The sequence below is a fragment of the Drosophila eugracilis genome, unplaced genomic scaffold (assembly GCF_018153835.1).
Source record: "Drosophila eugracilis isolate 14026-0451.02 unplaced genomic scaffold, ASM1815383v1 contig_376, whole genome shotgun sequence".
NCBI lineage: Eukaryota > Metazoa > Arthropoda > Insecta > Diptera > Drosophilidae > Drosophila > Drosophila eugracilis.
The window spans coordinates 289991-306917 of NW_024573234.1; the positions used below are offsets into that span (position 1 = coordinate 289991).

At 43.6% G+C, this 16927-nt stretch overlaps 6 protein-coding genes across 7 annotated transcripts; 4 read left to right on the forward strand and 2 right to left on the reverse strand.

Annotated features, from left to right (window-relative positions):
* Window positions 1-12: 12 nt before the first annotated feature.
* Window positions 13-2497, forward strand: LOC108118524 (ESF1 homolog). The gene has a single exon (XM_017231272.2). The coding sequence runs from the start codon at window positions 97-99 to the stop codon at window positions 2374-2376; it is 2280 nt and encodes a 759-aa protein (XP_017086761.1). The 5' UTR covers window positions 13-96; the 3' UTR covers window positions 2377-2497.
* Window positions 2498-3712, reverse strand: LOC108118529 (NUAK family SNF1-like kinase 2). The gene has a single exon (XM_017231277.1). It carries the CDS (start codon window positions 3541-3543, stop codon window positions 2668-2670), a length of 876 nt encoding a protein of 291 aa, XP_017086766.1. The 5' UTR covers window positions 3544-3712; the 3' UTR covers window positions 2498-2667.
* A 1614-nt stretch (window positions 3713-5326) lies between these two features.
* LOC108118512 (histidine-rich glycoprotein) lies at window positions 5327-6220 on the forward strand. Its single transcript, XM_017231252.1, has 2 exons — window positions 5327-5427; window positions 5687-6220. The coding sequence occupies exons 1-2, from the start codon at window positions 5413-5415 to the stop codon at window positions 6101-6103; spliced, it is 432 nt and encodes a 143-aa protein (XP_017086741.1). The 5' UTR covers window positions 5327-5412; the 3' UTR covers window positions 6104-6220.
* Window positions 6221-6928: 708 nt separating this feature from the next.
* LOC108118545 (sex-lethal homolog) lies at window positions 6929-11019 on the forward strand. Its single transcript, XM_017231298.2, has 6 exons — window positions 6929-7024; window positions 7584-7713; window positions 7775-8095; window positions 8240-8347; window positions 8406-8587; window positions 9003-11019. The coding sequence occupies exons 2-6, from the start codon at window positions 7651-7653 to the stop codon at window positions 9646-9648; spliced, it is 1320 nt and encodes a 439-aa protein (XP_017086787.1). The 5' UTR covers window positions 6929-7024; window positions 7584-7650; the 3' UTR covers window positions 9649-11019.
* A 900-nt stretch (window positions 11020-11919) lies between these two features.
* Window positions 11920-15242, forward strand: LOC108118542 (5'-AMP-activated protein kinase catalytic subunit alpha-2). Of its 2 annotated transcripts, none has more exons than XM_017231295.2 (3): window positions 11920-12122; window positions 12196-12514; window positions 13012-15242. In XM_017231295.2, exons 2-3 carry the CDS (start codon window positions 12236-12238, stop codon window positions 14473-14475), a joined length of 1743 nt encoding a protein of 580 aa, XP_017086784.1. In that variant the 5' UTR covers window positions 11920-12122; window positions 12196-12235; the 3' UTR covers window positions 14476-15242. The 2 variants fall into 2 exon arrangements, with proteins under 2 accessions (XP_017086784.1, XP_017086785.1); XM_017231296.2 differs by having other exon boundaries at window positions 11920-12050.
* Window positions 15243-15276: 34 nt separating this feature from the next.
* Window positions 15277-16690, reverse strand: LOC108118543 (thioredoxin, mitochondrial). The gene is made up of 3 exons (XM_017231297.2): window positions 16654-16690; window positions 16383-16595; window positions 15277-15748 (listed from the first exon to the last, which is right to left on the reverse strand). Exons 2-3 carry the CDS (start codon window positions 16569-16571, stop codon window positions 15455-15457), a joined length of 483 nt encoding a protein of 160 aa, XP_017086786.1. The 5' UTR covers window positions 16572-16595; window positions 16654-16690; the 3' UTR covers window positions 15277-15454.
* Between the last annotated feature and the right edge of the window lie 237 nt (window positions 16691-16927).

Below are 16927 nucleotides of genomic sequence, written 5' to 3' on the forward strand. Positions count from 1 at the left end.
GGTATTCGATTTTTGTTTCTTAATATCGACTATCGATAACTCGACCGTCGTGTCGCACGTGTTTACATTTTTGTTGGCCAGTAAATTAGTTTGAATATGGCTAAAAAGAAAGACAAGACCGGAAAACTAACTAAGGTGTCGAAGGGGGACGACTCGATCTCGACATCGACCCAGGCTGGAAAAGGAAACGGAACCACATCTGCCGAAACCGATCCAAAAGGTGGAATCTGGCGTGATGCGCGGTTTCAGCACCTTCTGGCCGATCCTCGGTTTAAAGGAGTTCCTAAGGTGCAACGCAAGGTCCAGATCGACAAGCGTTTTCAGGCTATGTTTACGGACGAGAAATTTAAGGTGAAATACACTGTGGACAAATACGGCCGCCCAGTAAGCACCAGCAATGCCGAAGATCTGAAAAAGTTCTACGAGCAGGACGAGATTGAGAGTGACAGCGACGAAGTGCACGTAGAGCAGCAGGAGCGGCGGGCCGAGGAGCTGGCCATCGCCAACCTGGAAGACCAGGATTTAGTCTTGGGTAACGATCCCCTAGACAGCGATAGCTCAGAAGTGCATCAAAATCTGCGCGAGCGTCTTACCAATCCGGACATAGACTACGCCCGCGGTGAGGGCCGCCTCTTTACGGACTCTTCCTCAGAGGAAGACAGCGAGGAGGACGAAGAAGAGGGGCCGGAACTAAAAATAGACCATGTGTGGGGCGAGCTGGATAACGACGCAGAGCACACCGAGGACAGCACCCGGCGCCTGGCCGTATGCAACATGGACTGGGACCGCATCCGCGCGGAAGACCTAATGGTCATGCTAAGCTCATTCCTACCGCCCGGCGGCAGCATTCTTAGCGTAAAAATCTACCCATCGGAATTCGGAAAGGCGCGCATGGCCGAGGAAGAAGTTCATGGTCCAAAAGAGCTGGTGGAGCGCAACGACGAGTCAGAAGATGATTGCGATGAGAAGCTGGTGCGCCAGCAGGACAGCGATGCGGAGGAGGGCCAGGACTACCACATGGAAAAGCTACGTCAGTACCAACTGAACCGCCTGCGTTACTACTACGCCGTTGTAGAGTGCAACAGCATTTCCACGGCGGACAAGGTGTACCAGGAGTGCGATGGTATCGAGTACGAAAGTTCTGCCACCCGCGTGGACCTTCGCTTTATTCCGGACGACACCTCTTTTGAAGAAGATACACCGTCCGATGAATGCTACGAGCTCCCTGATGCCAGCAGCTATATGCCGCGTCAGTTCACCACGACGGCACTCCAGCAAGCTAAGGTGGATCTTACCTGGGACGAGACTGCCTTAGACCGGCGTGAATTAGGCAACAAGCTCTCCAGCGGCCAGGTGGACAAGCTCACAGACAAGGAGCTACGTAAAATCGTTGCGTACAGCAGTGAGGAGGATGAATCCGAGGAGGAGGCTCTCCAACCGGATCAGGCAGATCCAGAGAAGAGAAGAGAAGATAATCCTAAGATTCCCTCGAAAAAAGAACGTATTGCCACCTACAAGAACCTGCTTGCCGACATCCTTCAGCAGGAAAAGGAGCAGAAATACGAGATGGAAATGTCCTGGAACACAGAACCCCAGCAGGAAGAAGAAAAGTCAGTTAAGTTAAGCCAAGCCAAGCTCACACCAATCGAGAAGGTTATTCAGAAACGCACCGAGAAAAACAAGCAGCGTAAAGAAAGTCGTCGCCAGCGGCAGATCGCGGCCAGAGGAGGAGATACCGGTGACGACAGTGATGCCTCCATAGTTCCAGATGGTGTCGATTTGAACGACGCTTACTTCGCGGAGGAGTTCGCAAATGGTGACTATGCGCCCCCAAAGACGAAGCAAAACAAGAAAAAGAAAAAACAGAGAGGAGAGGTTGATAGTGGAGAGGATGCCGAGGCGAAACAGCAGGAGAAGGAGTTGGAATTACTGCTGGACGACGGCGACGGGCGCGAAGAAAAGCAGCATTTTAGCTTGACCAAAATCCTCCGGAATGAAGAGAAGGAAGGTGGGTCAAAACGAAAACGTCGGCAGCAGTTAAAGAAATCAAAGAAAAAGGCACAAGAGTCGGAAAAGCTGGACGATGACTTCGAGGTGGACACAAACGATATACGCTTCAAGGCCGTCTACAAGTCCCACGAATTCAACATCGATCCCACCCACCCGTATTATAAGGCAACCAAGGGTATGCAGCAGATCATCGGTGAGAAACAAAAGCGCAGGAAGGAGCAGGTCGACGGTGACACTACTAACGAGGATGTGGATGGGGATCACTCGGTGGCCCCCAAGCGAAGCAAGCAACAGCTGGAGCAAAACGCGTTGATCAAAAGTCTGAAGCGCAAAATTCACCAGCAACAGCAGGGCCAAAGGCTTTAGAGGACTAGTGTATACTATAGAAAACAATCATAAATTACTGAATTACTGTATAAATTGTTGACATTTGCTAAAACTGTTTTGGGTAAAGTAGTAAAGCACATGTACATATCGAGAGTTTAAATTGGTTGTTTTATATCCATCATGTTCTTTATTGCTTAATTTATTAATTTATTAATTAATTTATTGCTTAACTTAGCCTAATTCTATAAGTGCAATCATGACAATTTTAGAGGTTTTCCCATACATCACTAGGAAATCACTGGCTTTACACATCCCTATTATTAGCCTCCGCTAGTAGCTGTAGCTGAAGTACTGCTTATATAGCGTCGTAGTAACTCCACCATCAAGGAGAAAGAGATCCGGCAAGCAGATGCGACGCTCCTGTTCGTAAACGATCATTAATTCGCAGATATGCGCCCACACGGAGTCATAGAGTCGACGGATAAGCTGGCAATCAAGTCGGGGTCGGACCATTGCCTGAACCACGGAGTGCAGTTGGGTAGGAGATGCGTTCTTTTCTAGTAATGCGGCAAAGGGACTGCGGCCAAGGCATAGCTCGTAAAGGACCAGCCCAAGCGACCACACATCTGACTTAAAGTCCACCTTGCCCTGACTGGACATCGCCTCCGGCGCCATGTACAAGGGCGTGCCTATGCCGGCCTGCTGCTGAGTACAGGGTGCATGGACGTTAGAGATTCCAAAGTCGGCAATTTTTACACGGTCAGTGGAGTCGAGGAGCATGTTCTCTGGCTTTATATCACGATGAATGACGCAGCGAATGTGAAGGTACTCCAGGCCCACTACCATGTCGCGGAAGTAGCGAAGCAGGCGCTCCTGGTGAATTCCACCAGTTCCGGGGGGCAGCTGTTGGATAACGTCCCTTAAGGTTCCGTTGGGCACGTATTCCATAACAATGTTTACTGTGCCCGCATGGGTAAAAGAGCGCAGAAATTCAACAATATGTGGGTGTCGAAGCTGGGAGATTATGTACACTTCCTCTTTGATTAGACCTAGCTCGGTCTTGGGGTTCCGGATAATGATCCGTTTGACGCAAACCATCCTGTCTGCCTCTCCGCGTCCCTCGTATTGCTGACAAAGAAACACTCGGCCAAAGGTTCCCTGTCCCAGAACTCGTATCGCTCGTAACTTGCAGTCTCCAAGATTCATGTCGTGCAAAGTATAAAGAACCTATTCCGAGAAACCTTCAGTACACAGTTAAAATTTCGCGTCCAATTTTATTTTCTTCCCAATATAAAAATGCATACCGAACTGTTTACACACTCGAATTCTTCGATTCTGTTTTGCTCTTCAAGAGCAACTTTACAGTTAGCGATGCTTTTGCATTTAACTGTGTATATATTTGTTTTCTCTTTTAATTTCTAAGATTTTTTAAATGTCTCGTAAGAAATTGAGGTCCCCAAGCTTACCTACTTCACCTTCGCTTTTGGAAAAAACTGTGGAAATGTTTTCTAGAATTAATAAGTAAACTGAAGGTTATACTTAGAAAAGTTGTGCTAAAGGCTATTGAGGCGAACCTTTGCTTATGACCCAAAGAAAATGAATACATACATATGTTCTTTTCCAGGTTTGAATGCAGATCGATTAGGAATTAGAAATAAATCATCAAAGAATTGCAACCATTTCTGACTTTGCTACGGTTCTTGATGACGGAAAATCAGAACTGTCGTAGGACCAAAATACAAATATTTTCATATGTATGGATGTACATACATATGTACTTCCGTTGCTAATTAGACTGTAAGACATAAAGAACATGGGTTTTTCTTCTTTTTGTCTTTGTGTTTTTTAATTTTCACAATATGGAAAGTGAGCGCTTCCTGACTATTTAGATGTTATATAATATAATGCGATTTACAGCCAGATTGATAATTAAAACTGCTCTGCTGGTGAGACAAAGCTCGAAATGTTGGGTTCATGTCGGACATGCAGACTGGCGTGGTAGCTGTTATGCAAATTGTAGTGCTGGGAAAGCAGTTTACTTTTACTTTTCAAATCGATTATATGTGCACACAAATACCTTTTCGTATGCGCCCAGAGCACACTAACCCAATAAATCAGCTGCATTTTTTAGGTGCCTTACGACAAGCCATTATTTAATATTAGTGCGCTTAGTTTTTAAGATCGCATGAGATGTATTGCAATTGTTGCTCAGATTATACGACCCTTTCACTTGACACACCTCCCGTCCATCGAGAGAAACGCACTTGCAGTTTGCAGCTCATGGAGATTGTGAAAAGCCTGTCACTTCATCTCAATCCATCGTTCGTAATCAGGGATTGGCCCACCAAGAGGCTAAAATTTCCGCAAATGTTTCGAAAGCAACGCGGAAGCTGTCTTTAGGCGACTATTGTCAGAATTTGGATAACAATTAGGAAGATACCTTAATAGAATTACAACGTTGCTCAACCAAGAAAATCTAAAAGGCAGTGATGATCTAGATATCATAGCTTATAAAGATAGTAATTAGTACTTTTTGGATGCTCAACTTTTGTTTATTTTTTAGGTAACAACATCTTGATGACATTGATTAAAATGGCCTTTTCTTTTGTTTTTATCTATTTTTGCACTGGTATAGCATCATTGAGCCAGGACTGGTTTTCTAGTTGGGTGGTTATTAACCCGTTGATTTGAAACTGGTTTCGGTTCCTCCTGCGCAGGAAACTGGCCACAGTCAACGCAAAGTCCACATGCCGTATACGTAATCCGCTTTAATTGAACCACTATCACACGCACCTATTTTTTCGACTTTTCCAAACAATTGTGGCAAGCATCGGTCATAAATTACAACAACAGACTCAAGTTCGTTGCCGTTGTGTTTCTTTTGCTGTTGCACGTTTCACATTCCACTTGCCACAGGTTGGCAAGTTTTGGCTTGAGCCGGGTATAAATCGAATCTGGTCCCGAACGCAGAGCAACATTCAGTCTGCCACTGCCAAGGAAAGCACTTCGCGTAACGGTTTACCGAATATTTTTTGATTGTGATTTTGTGTGTGATACAAAAATATCCAGAAAACCATGCTGAAATTTATTGTAAGAGTTGGAATTTAAGCACATCATGAAAACACCTAGTAAACATTAGTTATATTGGGAACGTATATTTTTTTATTGTGTAAAAGATTCTTCATTTTTGAAGATCCAAAAAAGCATATTCTTAAGTGGGACATATAAATTAAATATATTTTTTTTTAACAAGTATTACACGAAAATTCAACAAATATTGATCATGAACAAATATTGATCATTTAATTGTTGACTAAAACACAACTTCATTATTATTATTTTCTTGTAGCTTCCTTGCTTGGCCCTTTTGTCCGTGAGTAGAGCTTTAAAGATTCACGACTACCACCAGGGTCACGCGGAGTATGAACACCACGAGCCGGAGCACCATGTCAAGTACGAGCCAGAGCACGAGGAGACGGAGCTGCACCATGAAGTAGATCACAAGCACGCCACATCACACCAGAGCGTGAAGTTCCATCACTACCACGCAGTGCCCGTATACATCAAGAAGGAGGACCAACACTTGGTAAAAAAACCCATCGAAATTGGTGGTACCAAGCAGAAGCTGAAGATCCTGCATCCGAAGAGCGAGCACAACCATAACCACGGGCTGGTGCTGGAGAACCATAGTGAGTCACATGTCCACGAGCACGGACACTATGAGGAGCCGGTGCATCACTTGGAGCACTACTCGCAACACGAGTAGGATTTGGATATAGGATTTTCGTTGACCTTTATGTTAATTTTCTTGTATTAATAAAGCGTTCTACTAGAATTTAGAATAAAAATTAATGGGTATTTTATTATCCTACTTGTAAATATATTCCTTATCATCTTATTTCGTTTTAAACTCAAACCTAAAGGGATGACCGCTAAATAATGTCTTATTCCGATTCAAAATAATACTAATGTTTTATAAAGTAAAATATATTTTTTCCTGGAATAAAGCTTAAATGTTGGTAAAAACCACTTATTTTTACACATAAAAAGTGGGAGCAATATTTGGTAGAAAATAGAACAAACCTATTCTAAATATTATCTCACAATTTTTATCAGTGTATTTATTTTACTGGGCTTGCCGAACATCAATAGTCGCTGCGAGCACCGACAGGCTCATCACTGATTCTCCAGCTCTGCGCCATTATCGCCGCGACAGGAAAAATGCACAAAAACCGTTATTTTCCGTACTAAGGAAAGCAGTTTTCCAGATTCCAGAGCTTGGCTCAATCCGCTTCCTGCCGCCGGGCAACATGGGCAAAGATTTCAACTCTAAATGCGAATCTGACTTATCGGTTGCCAGTTAATTGATTTAGTCGCTTTCCATACTTGCAGCAAGAAAAACAAAAGCAATCAAAGCTTAAAATTGAATTAAATTGATATGTAGAATCAAAAAACACATTACATTATTTCCCATAGTTATCTCATATTTTTTTTTCGAAGTGTATTTGGACGGATCTACCGAACATCGGTTGTTACAGTAAACTATCGATAGTTTGCAGCGAAGATAAATTATCGCATCGGCTGGCTCATCGCTGATTCTCCACCTCTGCCGCATTAACGTTTCGCCAGGAAAACTGCACAAAAACTGTTGTTTTTCGTTGTACTTAGTAAAGCCGTTTTCTGAAAAGTGAGTATTATGCGTCCGAAGTTCTCCCCGGTCGTTTTCGCTGTCCGTCGATGGTTTGAAATGAGTACGACACATTTTCCGTGTTGCTTTTTAGCGCCTGCATGGTGTCCCAAGCTCACTAACACAGACGCATTACTGTCTACATGAGCGCGAGTGTTAGTGCACTTCGTTTTGTATATTGTTTTTCCAACTTAATTTGTTTGTTATTGTGGAGAGGGCTTGGCTTACCCTTTGTTTTCCCCGGTCCGGATCTCCAAAAACCCGGCAAGTAAGCCGTGTCCGAGGGATTTGGGGCTACCAAATACGTCTTCCGAGCAATCTTTCGCTGTCTCACTCGCTCCTCGTTTGCTCGGCTGCTGAGATGTACACACACATATTCGGATTTTCATTTTTCCGATAGGTGCTGCAATTCTGGAGTCCCGATTTCAGAGCTACGCTCAATCCGCATCCTGCAGTCGCGCAACTAGGACGTCCGCTCGCAAAGACTTCAACTCTGAAGGCAAATCGGACTCCTCTAGCTGCCAGTAAATTGATTTGTTCTCTCTTTATATCCTTGCAGCTTTTGGCACAAGCTGCGGCGCAAAAGCGCAATAAACAAGAGCAATCAAAGCTTGAAATTGAAGGACATGTCCAATTCGGAGAAGATGCAGGGCCAGGAGCACGACGATGAGCAGTCTTCCGACATAGAGGTCCGTTTTCGGACATCAAACAAACCCATTTTCATGTGTTTTTCGTTTTCCTCCGGTGCAGGAGTCCGCAAACAACGTCGGCCATGATGAAGGCACCGATGAGGACGAAGATAGCAACGGCAATATGCAGCAAGAGGATAGGGATGGGGATAATGATGGTGACGTCCAAGAACAGTCTGGAGATGAGGAGGAGAACAACAGTCAAGGTAACGAGGTCAACAACGGCTCCGGGCAGCTGCAACAGCAACAGCAAATCGACCGCACCAGCGCAACAAACCTGATCATTAACTACTTGCCGCAGGATATGACCGACCGCGAGCTATACAACCTATTTAGCGGCTGCGGGCCCATTAACACATGCAAGATAATGCGTGACTTCAAGGTAAGCTCGATTGTCGTTTTGACAGTTGGTGGGTGGCCTAGGAAACCTGATGAGCTGCACGTCACAGGTGCCATCCCTGTCGCACGTTGCATACACACAAACTGATTTCATCCTTTCTCCTTTATATGCCTGCAAATGGAATAGACGGGATATAGCTTCGGCTACGGCTTCGTGGATTACAAAACAGAGATGGACTCGGAGGACGCTATCCAAAAGCTAAACGGCTTCTATGTGCGCAACAAGCGATTAAAGGTTCGTTTATATTTCCACTCGGATCTCCTTGTCACACTTTTCATTTTTATACCTATAGGTTTCTTATGCCCGACCTGGTGGCCAATCTATAAAGGATACCAATCTGTACGTGATCAACTTATCGCGCAATATCAATGACGACATGCTCGACCGGATATTTTCTCCATTCGGCCTGATTGTGCAGCGCAATATCTTGAGGGACAAGCTTACCGGGAGGCCGCGCGGCGTCGCTTTTGTTCGGTAAGTACGCGAATATAATCAAAGTTTCCTATTCGCATCTAGCAGCCGGATATTTTAATTGAATATAATTATTTGTTTATATTAACAATATAGGCTTAATGCCTAAAAAGTATGAATATCGAAGTCAACGTTGATCAATATTTATTTTATTTTAGAACTATATTAGAACTCAAACTAAAATCTAATTGTGTAGTAATGTTTTTGCGCTAAAAATTTTGTAAGATTTCTTTTTATAAAAATAAAATTTACATTCTTTAGCACACTGTCAAGCTGCTTTAGAAAAGTGTTAGCGTTTACAATTTTAATATGTGCTTAAAACCTTTAGACCTTATAAATGTCCGTCATAAGATAAATCAATTAATTTAGCTTACCCGAATGTTTTCCTGTTTTAAAACCAGCACTTTCTCATTTGCAGTTACAACAAGCGAGAGGAAGCCCAAGAGGCGATCAAGGCCTTGAACAACACAGTGCCAGAGGGCGGATCCCAGCCAATCTGGGTACGTCTTGCAGAGGAACACGGCAAGGCCAAGGCGGCGCAGTTTATGTCGCAGATCGGTGGGGGCAACGGTGGTGGAGTTGGTGGCCCACCGCACATGGGTCCCGGTGGACCAATGCAACCGCCGCATCACCACAACAATCACCATCACAACAACCACCATAATCCGCATATGCAACTACATCATCACCAGCAACAGCATCCACACCAACATCCGCACCACCATCCGCCATTGCACCATATGCAACACCACCATCCCAATAACCATAACAACAATCACCACAATAACAGTCATCATAACAACAACAACCACCACAACATGGGTGGTCCCCATCCGCACCACTTGCAGCAAATGCATTCAATGAACATGAACATGGGCATGGGCGTGAACATGGGAATGGGCATGAGCATGGGCATGCCCATCCACGGAGGTGGCACCGGTAATGGTGCTGGCGGCGGTGGAGGCGGTGGTGGCTTTCACCATATGGCGCACAGAGGTAGATCTAATAGAACGACACGATCTCAAAAACCGCATCCGTATAACCATGCCCAGAAATTTATTTAAACGCCATTAATTTCTTTACACGATATTAGCTGCAATCTCACAGGTGAAGTGTTCATGCTGCCATTGCGGATTTGAAGCCGATATGCCAGCCAGCCGCATCGTATAGTCAATGGCAATTGTCTTTGCACCAATAAAATCAGCAAGAGCAACTGCGGCAGTTCAGTAAGAACCACCACACGCAGGACACCCCATATTCAGTAATATATCATGAGCCATCTCGGACTACCTAGTGCTGCTCTACCTTCTATTTCTTTTTGTCGGCCTATCCAAATATGTTGGCCGAGTCCTTTCCCGTTTCCTAAAGCAGTGTTCGACAACACTTCCTGAAGGTCCATAGCCTTTTTCCGCTTAACTTTATCCCCTCAATTCAGTTACCTTTTCTCTCTCTGTAACGACACAAACGAAGTCAGTTTTAAAGTGAAAATGAGTGGTGGTTGCCTTCCATAAGGAAGGACCTGGCCTGACGATCAACGACATAGGAACAATTTAAAACAGGCTCTCATGAGCCTACTATGCCAGATCAGAAAAGAAACGACTCTAAAATGACCCAAATAAGCAGTGCATGGCTCATGGAGACAGCATGAACGGATGAACGTGGCGAAATTAACGGTTGCGGCAGGCCATGACAGCTACAAATATAAACAAATATGAGAAATCTGAAAAAAATAGGACAACAAAAACGGAAAACCAATGTAAAATAATAGCATGATTGCCTCCAAACTATATACGGCAGGTATAAGCAGAACCGAATGAACACTATCACAGATTTGCTGAGAAAAGTTGATGCATAACGTGTAATAACATGTAAGAAATAATGTTCCAAAGTACACAAGCCCACACAATCCCCAACCACACACATAAAGACGGTCGGAGTCGAATCTTTAATAATTTGATGATTTTGCGATAAAGATAAATTATATGAACTACGATGCGCAAGTAAGAAACAATTCCAATTAATTTGTATGAGAAGCATACAAAAACCCCAAATCCAAGAGGGCAGTAATTCAAACCGACAGAAGAACGAACACTTAACTTACACCTAGATCTAGAGTTCGTCGTAATTTATGTCCGAATAGTGCAACACTTTTAGAGGACAGATGACGGCTTGTTTTGAATAGATAACTTGTAGAGTTTTAAGAAAACTACAATAAAAGTAAGGGTTCGTTCGAGGCACATGCTCTTTGCAACGAAATAAATAAATTATTGCTGTATAACCAACGATACAAACGCGGAACACTACACTAAACCAACAAGCATATATTAGATAATATATATGAATGTATAAACACTCAATTTGCCGTAAACCTCCAACCAAAACTCGACAAGAAAGATCGCTGAATATGAAATAAACTTGAAATTTTACAACCAGCATACCCGTGGGGCCCAGAAGCCCCTTTTTTTTTTTATATTTATAATCTCTAAACGTAAAACCTAGTCTCGTAGCATTATCATAGTTAAGCTAACCTTTTTTTCAGACTAAACTTAACAAGCGATAAAAATCTAAAATACATGTATTTAAACTTTAAATTCTAAAGTTAACTGATAATAAACAAAGAAATCGAATTCTTAAATTCATGATGACAGCGTAAACGAAATAGAGCGAGAGAGCACATATAAAAGTGCGGAACGGAGCTTACAGTTGATATGTTTGAAGTTAGGATAAACCATCAAAATGTTAGTATCATCGACTAGCTAAATTGTATTGATACGTGTTTACACAAATTTTACTTACTAGTCCTTAAGCGGGCCTATTCGACAGGTGAAATCAAAAAGCTGTGGAAACATTAAAAAAATACAAATTATTATATGTTAAACATATTTGTGAACAAGCTGAATTTTAGGACAAAACCTTGGCAATTTTTAGCCCAACTTTATAGATATTTGGATGTTTAATGTACACTAAACACATAAACAGAGACAACCTGCTAGTACTTTAATGAGCGTAGAGTGGTTGATGTATATAGTAAAACTTGCTCGGTGATTTTATGTATGTATAATCAATGTCCAGCCAAATCGAAGTTGGTTTAATAAATATGTGTTTTTATCGCAATTTGGTCATGTTTCTCCTTTTATTGCAGATTTAACAGTTATGAAATAGGCAAGTTGGCCAATGCATATTTCAATCATATCAAACATTTTGAGCGATATAAAGAGTTTTTTAATTTTAGCCAAAGTGCAATGCACATTTTGAACTGCGCGCTCGTTTTTCATAGCACCTGGCAACCCTGTCTGTCAACTATCGATAAACATTGGAAAACAAGAAAGAGAGATTGTAAATTAGCTGCTGGAACGACTATTGGAAGCCTCATCGCCTTCCAACAATTAAATAAGCAAAACGCGAAGAAAAGCGATTCGGAAAGGAAAGGCTCGTTGCCGCGGACGAATATAAAACCAGGAAATCAGTAAGAATAATACTGCTTCTTTAGCAAATACGCATACGGAAGAGGTGGCACAGCAGGAACGAAAAACGTAACGTGTGTTTCGTTCTGTTTATTCAGTAGACTACACTACGCAATAAACGTTAATGACCTTCTCCCCTCCCTGCAGCGAAAAACACTCAAAAGTCCAGCGGAGCTTCCAGGTGGAGATGCCCCAGATGAGGGCAGCGGCCGCTGAGGCGGTGGCCGGCGGCAGCACCAATGGACAGCCGCTGGTTAAGATCGGGCACTATCAACTAGGCGCTACACTGGGCACCGGAACTTTCGGCAAGGTTAAGATCGGCGAGCACCAAATCACCCGTGTTAAGGTGGCCGTGAAGATACTCAACCGGCAGAAGATTAAAAGCCTGGACGTCGTGGGCAAGATCCGGCGTGAGATCCAGAATCTGAAGCTTTTTCGCCATCCTCACATAATCAAGTTGTACCAGGTGAGTACATCGTTTTAAGCGGAAAGGGTGTTTATTTGGGTCAGGCAGCCACAAAACCGACTGTAAACAAAAAACACTATTAGTAACCGAAGACAAAAACAATAGAGCCTCTCTGACGTTACCCAAGAAACTGGGGCAATGGTGTGCCACTGGCGAGCTTAAGACAATAAACATGATATAAATAAACAAAATAAGGAAAATTGGCTTCTTTTTGGGGTAGGGGAGTAGGGAGGTAGGGAATAACTTTGAAGGACGAACATGATATAGAAGTTTTATTGTGTAATTAGAAGCCGAAGATATTTCCTTAACGCTGGTATGCTGGTACCACGATGAAGGTAGGGATTAAGTTTCAAGGACGAACCTGAGTAGAAGTTTTATTATGAAATTAGAAGTCGAAGCTATTTTTTTTAGCGCTAGTATGCTGGTATGCTGTTACCACGCTGGTATGTTTTTGTACAATCCACTGAGAATATAACTTATTCTGTAACTCTTCAAAGGTCATATCCACGCCTTCGGACATCTTTATGATAATGGAATACGTAAGCGGTGGCGAGCTATTCGACTACATCGTAAAGCATGGCAAGCTTCAGGAGCACCAGGCTCGTCGCTTCTTCCAGCAAATTATCTCTGGTGTGGACTACTGTCATCGGCATATGATCGTGCACCGGGACTTAAAACCCGAGAACCTGCTGCTTGACCACAACATGCACGTGAAGATCGCCGACTTCGGGCTCTCGAACATGATGCTTGATGGAGAGTTTTTGCGCACCTCCTGTGGATCTCCTAACTACGCGGCTCCCGAGGTGATCTCCGGTAAGCTTTACGCAGGACCCGAGGTGGACATCTGGTCGTGTGGCGTTATCCTTTATGCCCTGCTGTGCGGGACGCTGCCCTTCGACGATGAGCATGTACCCACTCTGTTTCGCAAGATCAAGTCGGGCATCTTTCCGATACCCGAGTACCTTAACAAACAGGTGGTGAACCTCGTGTGCCAGATGCTACAGGTGGACCCGCTCAAACGGGCCAACATTGAGGAGATTAAAAAGCACGAGTGGTTCCAGAAGGACCTTCCGGCTTATCTTTTCCCCTCGTCGATAGAGCAGGACTCCAATGTGATCGACACTTATGCGGTGGCCGAGGTGTGCACCAAGTTCGGCGTCAAAGAGACCGAAGTGCACAATTCGCTGCTCAGTGGGGATCCGCATGACCAGTTAGCTATCGCCTACCATCTAATTATCGACAACAAGCGCTTTGCCGATGATGCGGCTAATCAAATAAACGAGATTAACAATTTCTTTGTGGCCGGTTCGCCTCCACCACCGCCTCCCCTGCCAGTCCCGCAGTCGACGATGGACCACCAGGCCCCTCTGGCTACCGTTACAGTAGGCGGAGGCACTGCTGCCAGCTCGGGGACGGCTACGCCCGTTCCTCTCTGTTCTGGCGGCACGCCTAGTAACACCATTCGACCTCATCCAGAGCGGATTGCGCCAATGCGGGACCGTCAGTTGGCCATGTCCGTTCAGACATCAGGTGGCGGAGCATTCCCGGAGAAAACAGCACGAGGAGGTACACCCATCAAGCGCGCCAAATGGCATTTAGGCATCAGGTCACAGAGCAAGCCGAACGACATAATGCTGGAGGTGTACCGGGCAATGAAGGCCCTTAGCTACGAGTGGAAAATTATCAATCCGTACCACGTCCGTGTGCGGCGACAGAATGTGAAGACGGGCAAGTTCTCGAAGATGTCGCTACAGCTCTACCAGGTAGACGCGAAGAGCTATCTGCTCGATTTCAAGTCGCTGACTAACGACGAGGTTGAGCAGGGTGACGACGTCATAATGGAGAGTCTTACCCCACCGCCACTTAGCGTATCAGGGGTAATGCCGCTTCAGCCAACCGGGCATCACACCATGGAGTTCTTCGAGATGTGCGCGGCCTTAATTATCCAGCTCGCGCGCTGATAAAGAAGTGACCGCCGTTGGTCGCAGCGGATTCGATGGGATCTTCTCAGATGGTGATCTGTCCTCGGTCCACCCTGAGGATTACCCATTACTCAGAAAACACAGTCTCACAGAGGAAAGCTACATAGGCATGGAGTTCGGACTAAAGTTATTAAAATCGAAACAACCACTATTGATTTCAGTCGGAATCGAAATTGAAACATGTTTTTCAATATCGATGTAATATCCGAGTATGCTTTTTTTAATAGATGCAACTGTTGCATGAACAATAAGTTAGCATCCTGTGGCCGCTCGGAAAGTAGAACTTAAATTTCTTTAAAATTATGCTATTGCAAGCCTACCTTAACCACCTTAACTGAAATAGGATCGACCAACAAACTTTTATACTCTGACATCAGCTTCCCTTTGTGTGGCTGTGTAATCTAAATAGAGTTTAAATTCGGACGACCGCCAGCTGTTACCGCTTTGCTACCGTAACCCGTTTTGCCGTATCCTTCCGCTTCCGGTTAGTATAAGTTTGTAGGTTCCGCCCCGCACTTCGCCGCGCGGTCGGCGGGTCGGTCTGCTTATGTTCTGTTTATATTTCGATTTCTGTTTATATATATATGTTGAGTTATTATTTTACCCGAAACCGTATGTGTACTTGTATTTCTATAATATGAACCTCGTCTGGGGATTTTGTTATATTACAACCAGATTTGGGCGAGTGAGTTTTATGTATCTATGTAAACCAAAAAATAAAGCGATCCATTAATATTCTAAATCGATACCAAGACCTTTCATAAACAAATCAAATTAAAGTACGGGTTAAAAATAGCCATAGTTACTAATAGTTTTATTGCATATTTAAGTGTTTTGTGCACATTTTTTAAGCATCGATGATTGCAATTTCTGCCTCGGCATGGAGAAATATATCGCAGTTACAGTCTCCCGTTTCGTGTGTAAAATCATGACCTCCCCGATCAAATCCGTGTATCCTTCATGCCTTTCGCTGTTTGCGCTTCAGTTTGTCGATCAGCGTTTCGATACTGTTGGCGTCCACAAGGCCAATGAACTTGTCAACCACGACGCCGTTCCTGAAGGCCAACACTGCGGGCACGGCCTTTACCTCGAAAGTCTCTACAAGATCCAGGTTCGTTTCCACATCGATGACAGCCAGGTCGATCTCGTTCGAGTTCTCTAGCAGCTCCAGCATCTTGGGCGTAAGTATTTTGCAAGGATCGCACCATTCGGCGTGGAAGTTCACAATCACTGGGTTGTCGCTGTTGATCACCTGCGGAGTTAAAAAGATTAGGATGATCAGAAACAATAAGATAAGATAAGGAAAATATGAAAATCTGAATTTGTCCAAAGTTTTAGTATTTCCTATCGTATAGTTAACGTCATACATCTATGCTAGTCGAGTTTTGTTATGGGCATAATGATGTAGAAATAAAATGGTAAATATGTGTATAACGTCATAACTAATTCTTGGCATGATAATTAAATTCGTACCTTAATTGTATTGCTTATTTACTATACCATAACATTTTATTTCCGATAACTATATCTACTTTTCAAATCATTTAGAGAAAGCTCCTGAGCTACGTATTATATTTGATTGGTAATGTATTTTTGATCACAAAAATAGGGCAGTCAGATTTTGTATAGCTTACTTAATCGATATCTTCTATATAGTTCAAACCAGTATCCAATGTATGCGGCTTATTTGCATACACGACCCAAAGGCCTTACACATACAAAGGGGCGAGTGTGCGCACATCCATGTATGTTTACACGGGTCCATGGGCAGGTGTGTCATTAGGTGGATTCCTCCTCCTTCTGTTTTCTTCAGAAACACAGTCACGTACGTCAGCGTAGCAAGGTCATGTATTCCGCCCCATTCCCATCGCTTATTTCTGACTCACCTTTTGATCAAACTCGTAATGATCCTTGATAACCAACTTTTTAAGGAGGTGTTGCGATTGTGATAGGTACTTTTGGGTGAGTTTTGCGGCCTGCGGTGCAATCCTTTGGCAAGTGGTATGTGCACTAGTTGCGCCCATGACGCAACAGGCCAGACGGTGTCCGATTCCGTCGGCGGCGATCTTTAACATTTCGGATTGGAATTTAGTACGGGGCTAGATGCAGAATAAGGGGATTATGGTAAATATTTTATTGTTGAGATGGGCGTTTAACTTGTCTCTTTCGTGTGTACTGAATGCGTTCAATGTTTGTTTATAAACTGTGTATAAATACTGTACAACACTGATACTGCTTGGCGTTGCCACTTAGCTCTAAATAACACTGAAGTAAAACTAGCTAAAACAGAAAAACAGAAAAAAATGAGGCAAAAAACATGTATAAACCATTCCTGAAATATGGATAAGTTCTTTTATTTTAGCTAGGAGTTGCTGTATACATAAGTAAAATGTGATTTCATAGTTTTGCATTTAACTAAGGTACGTAAAAA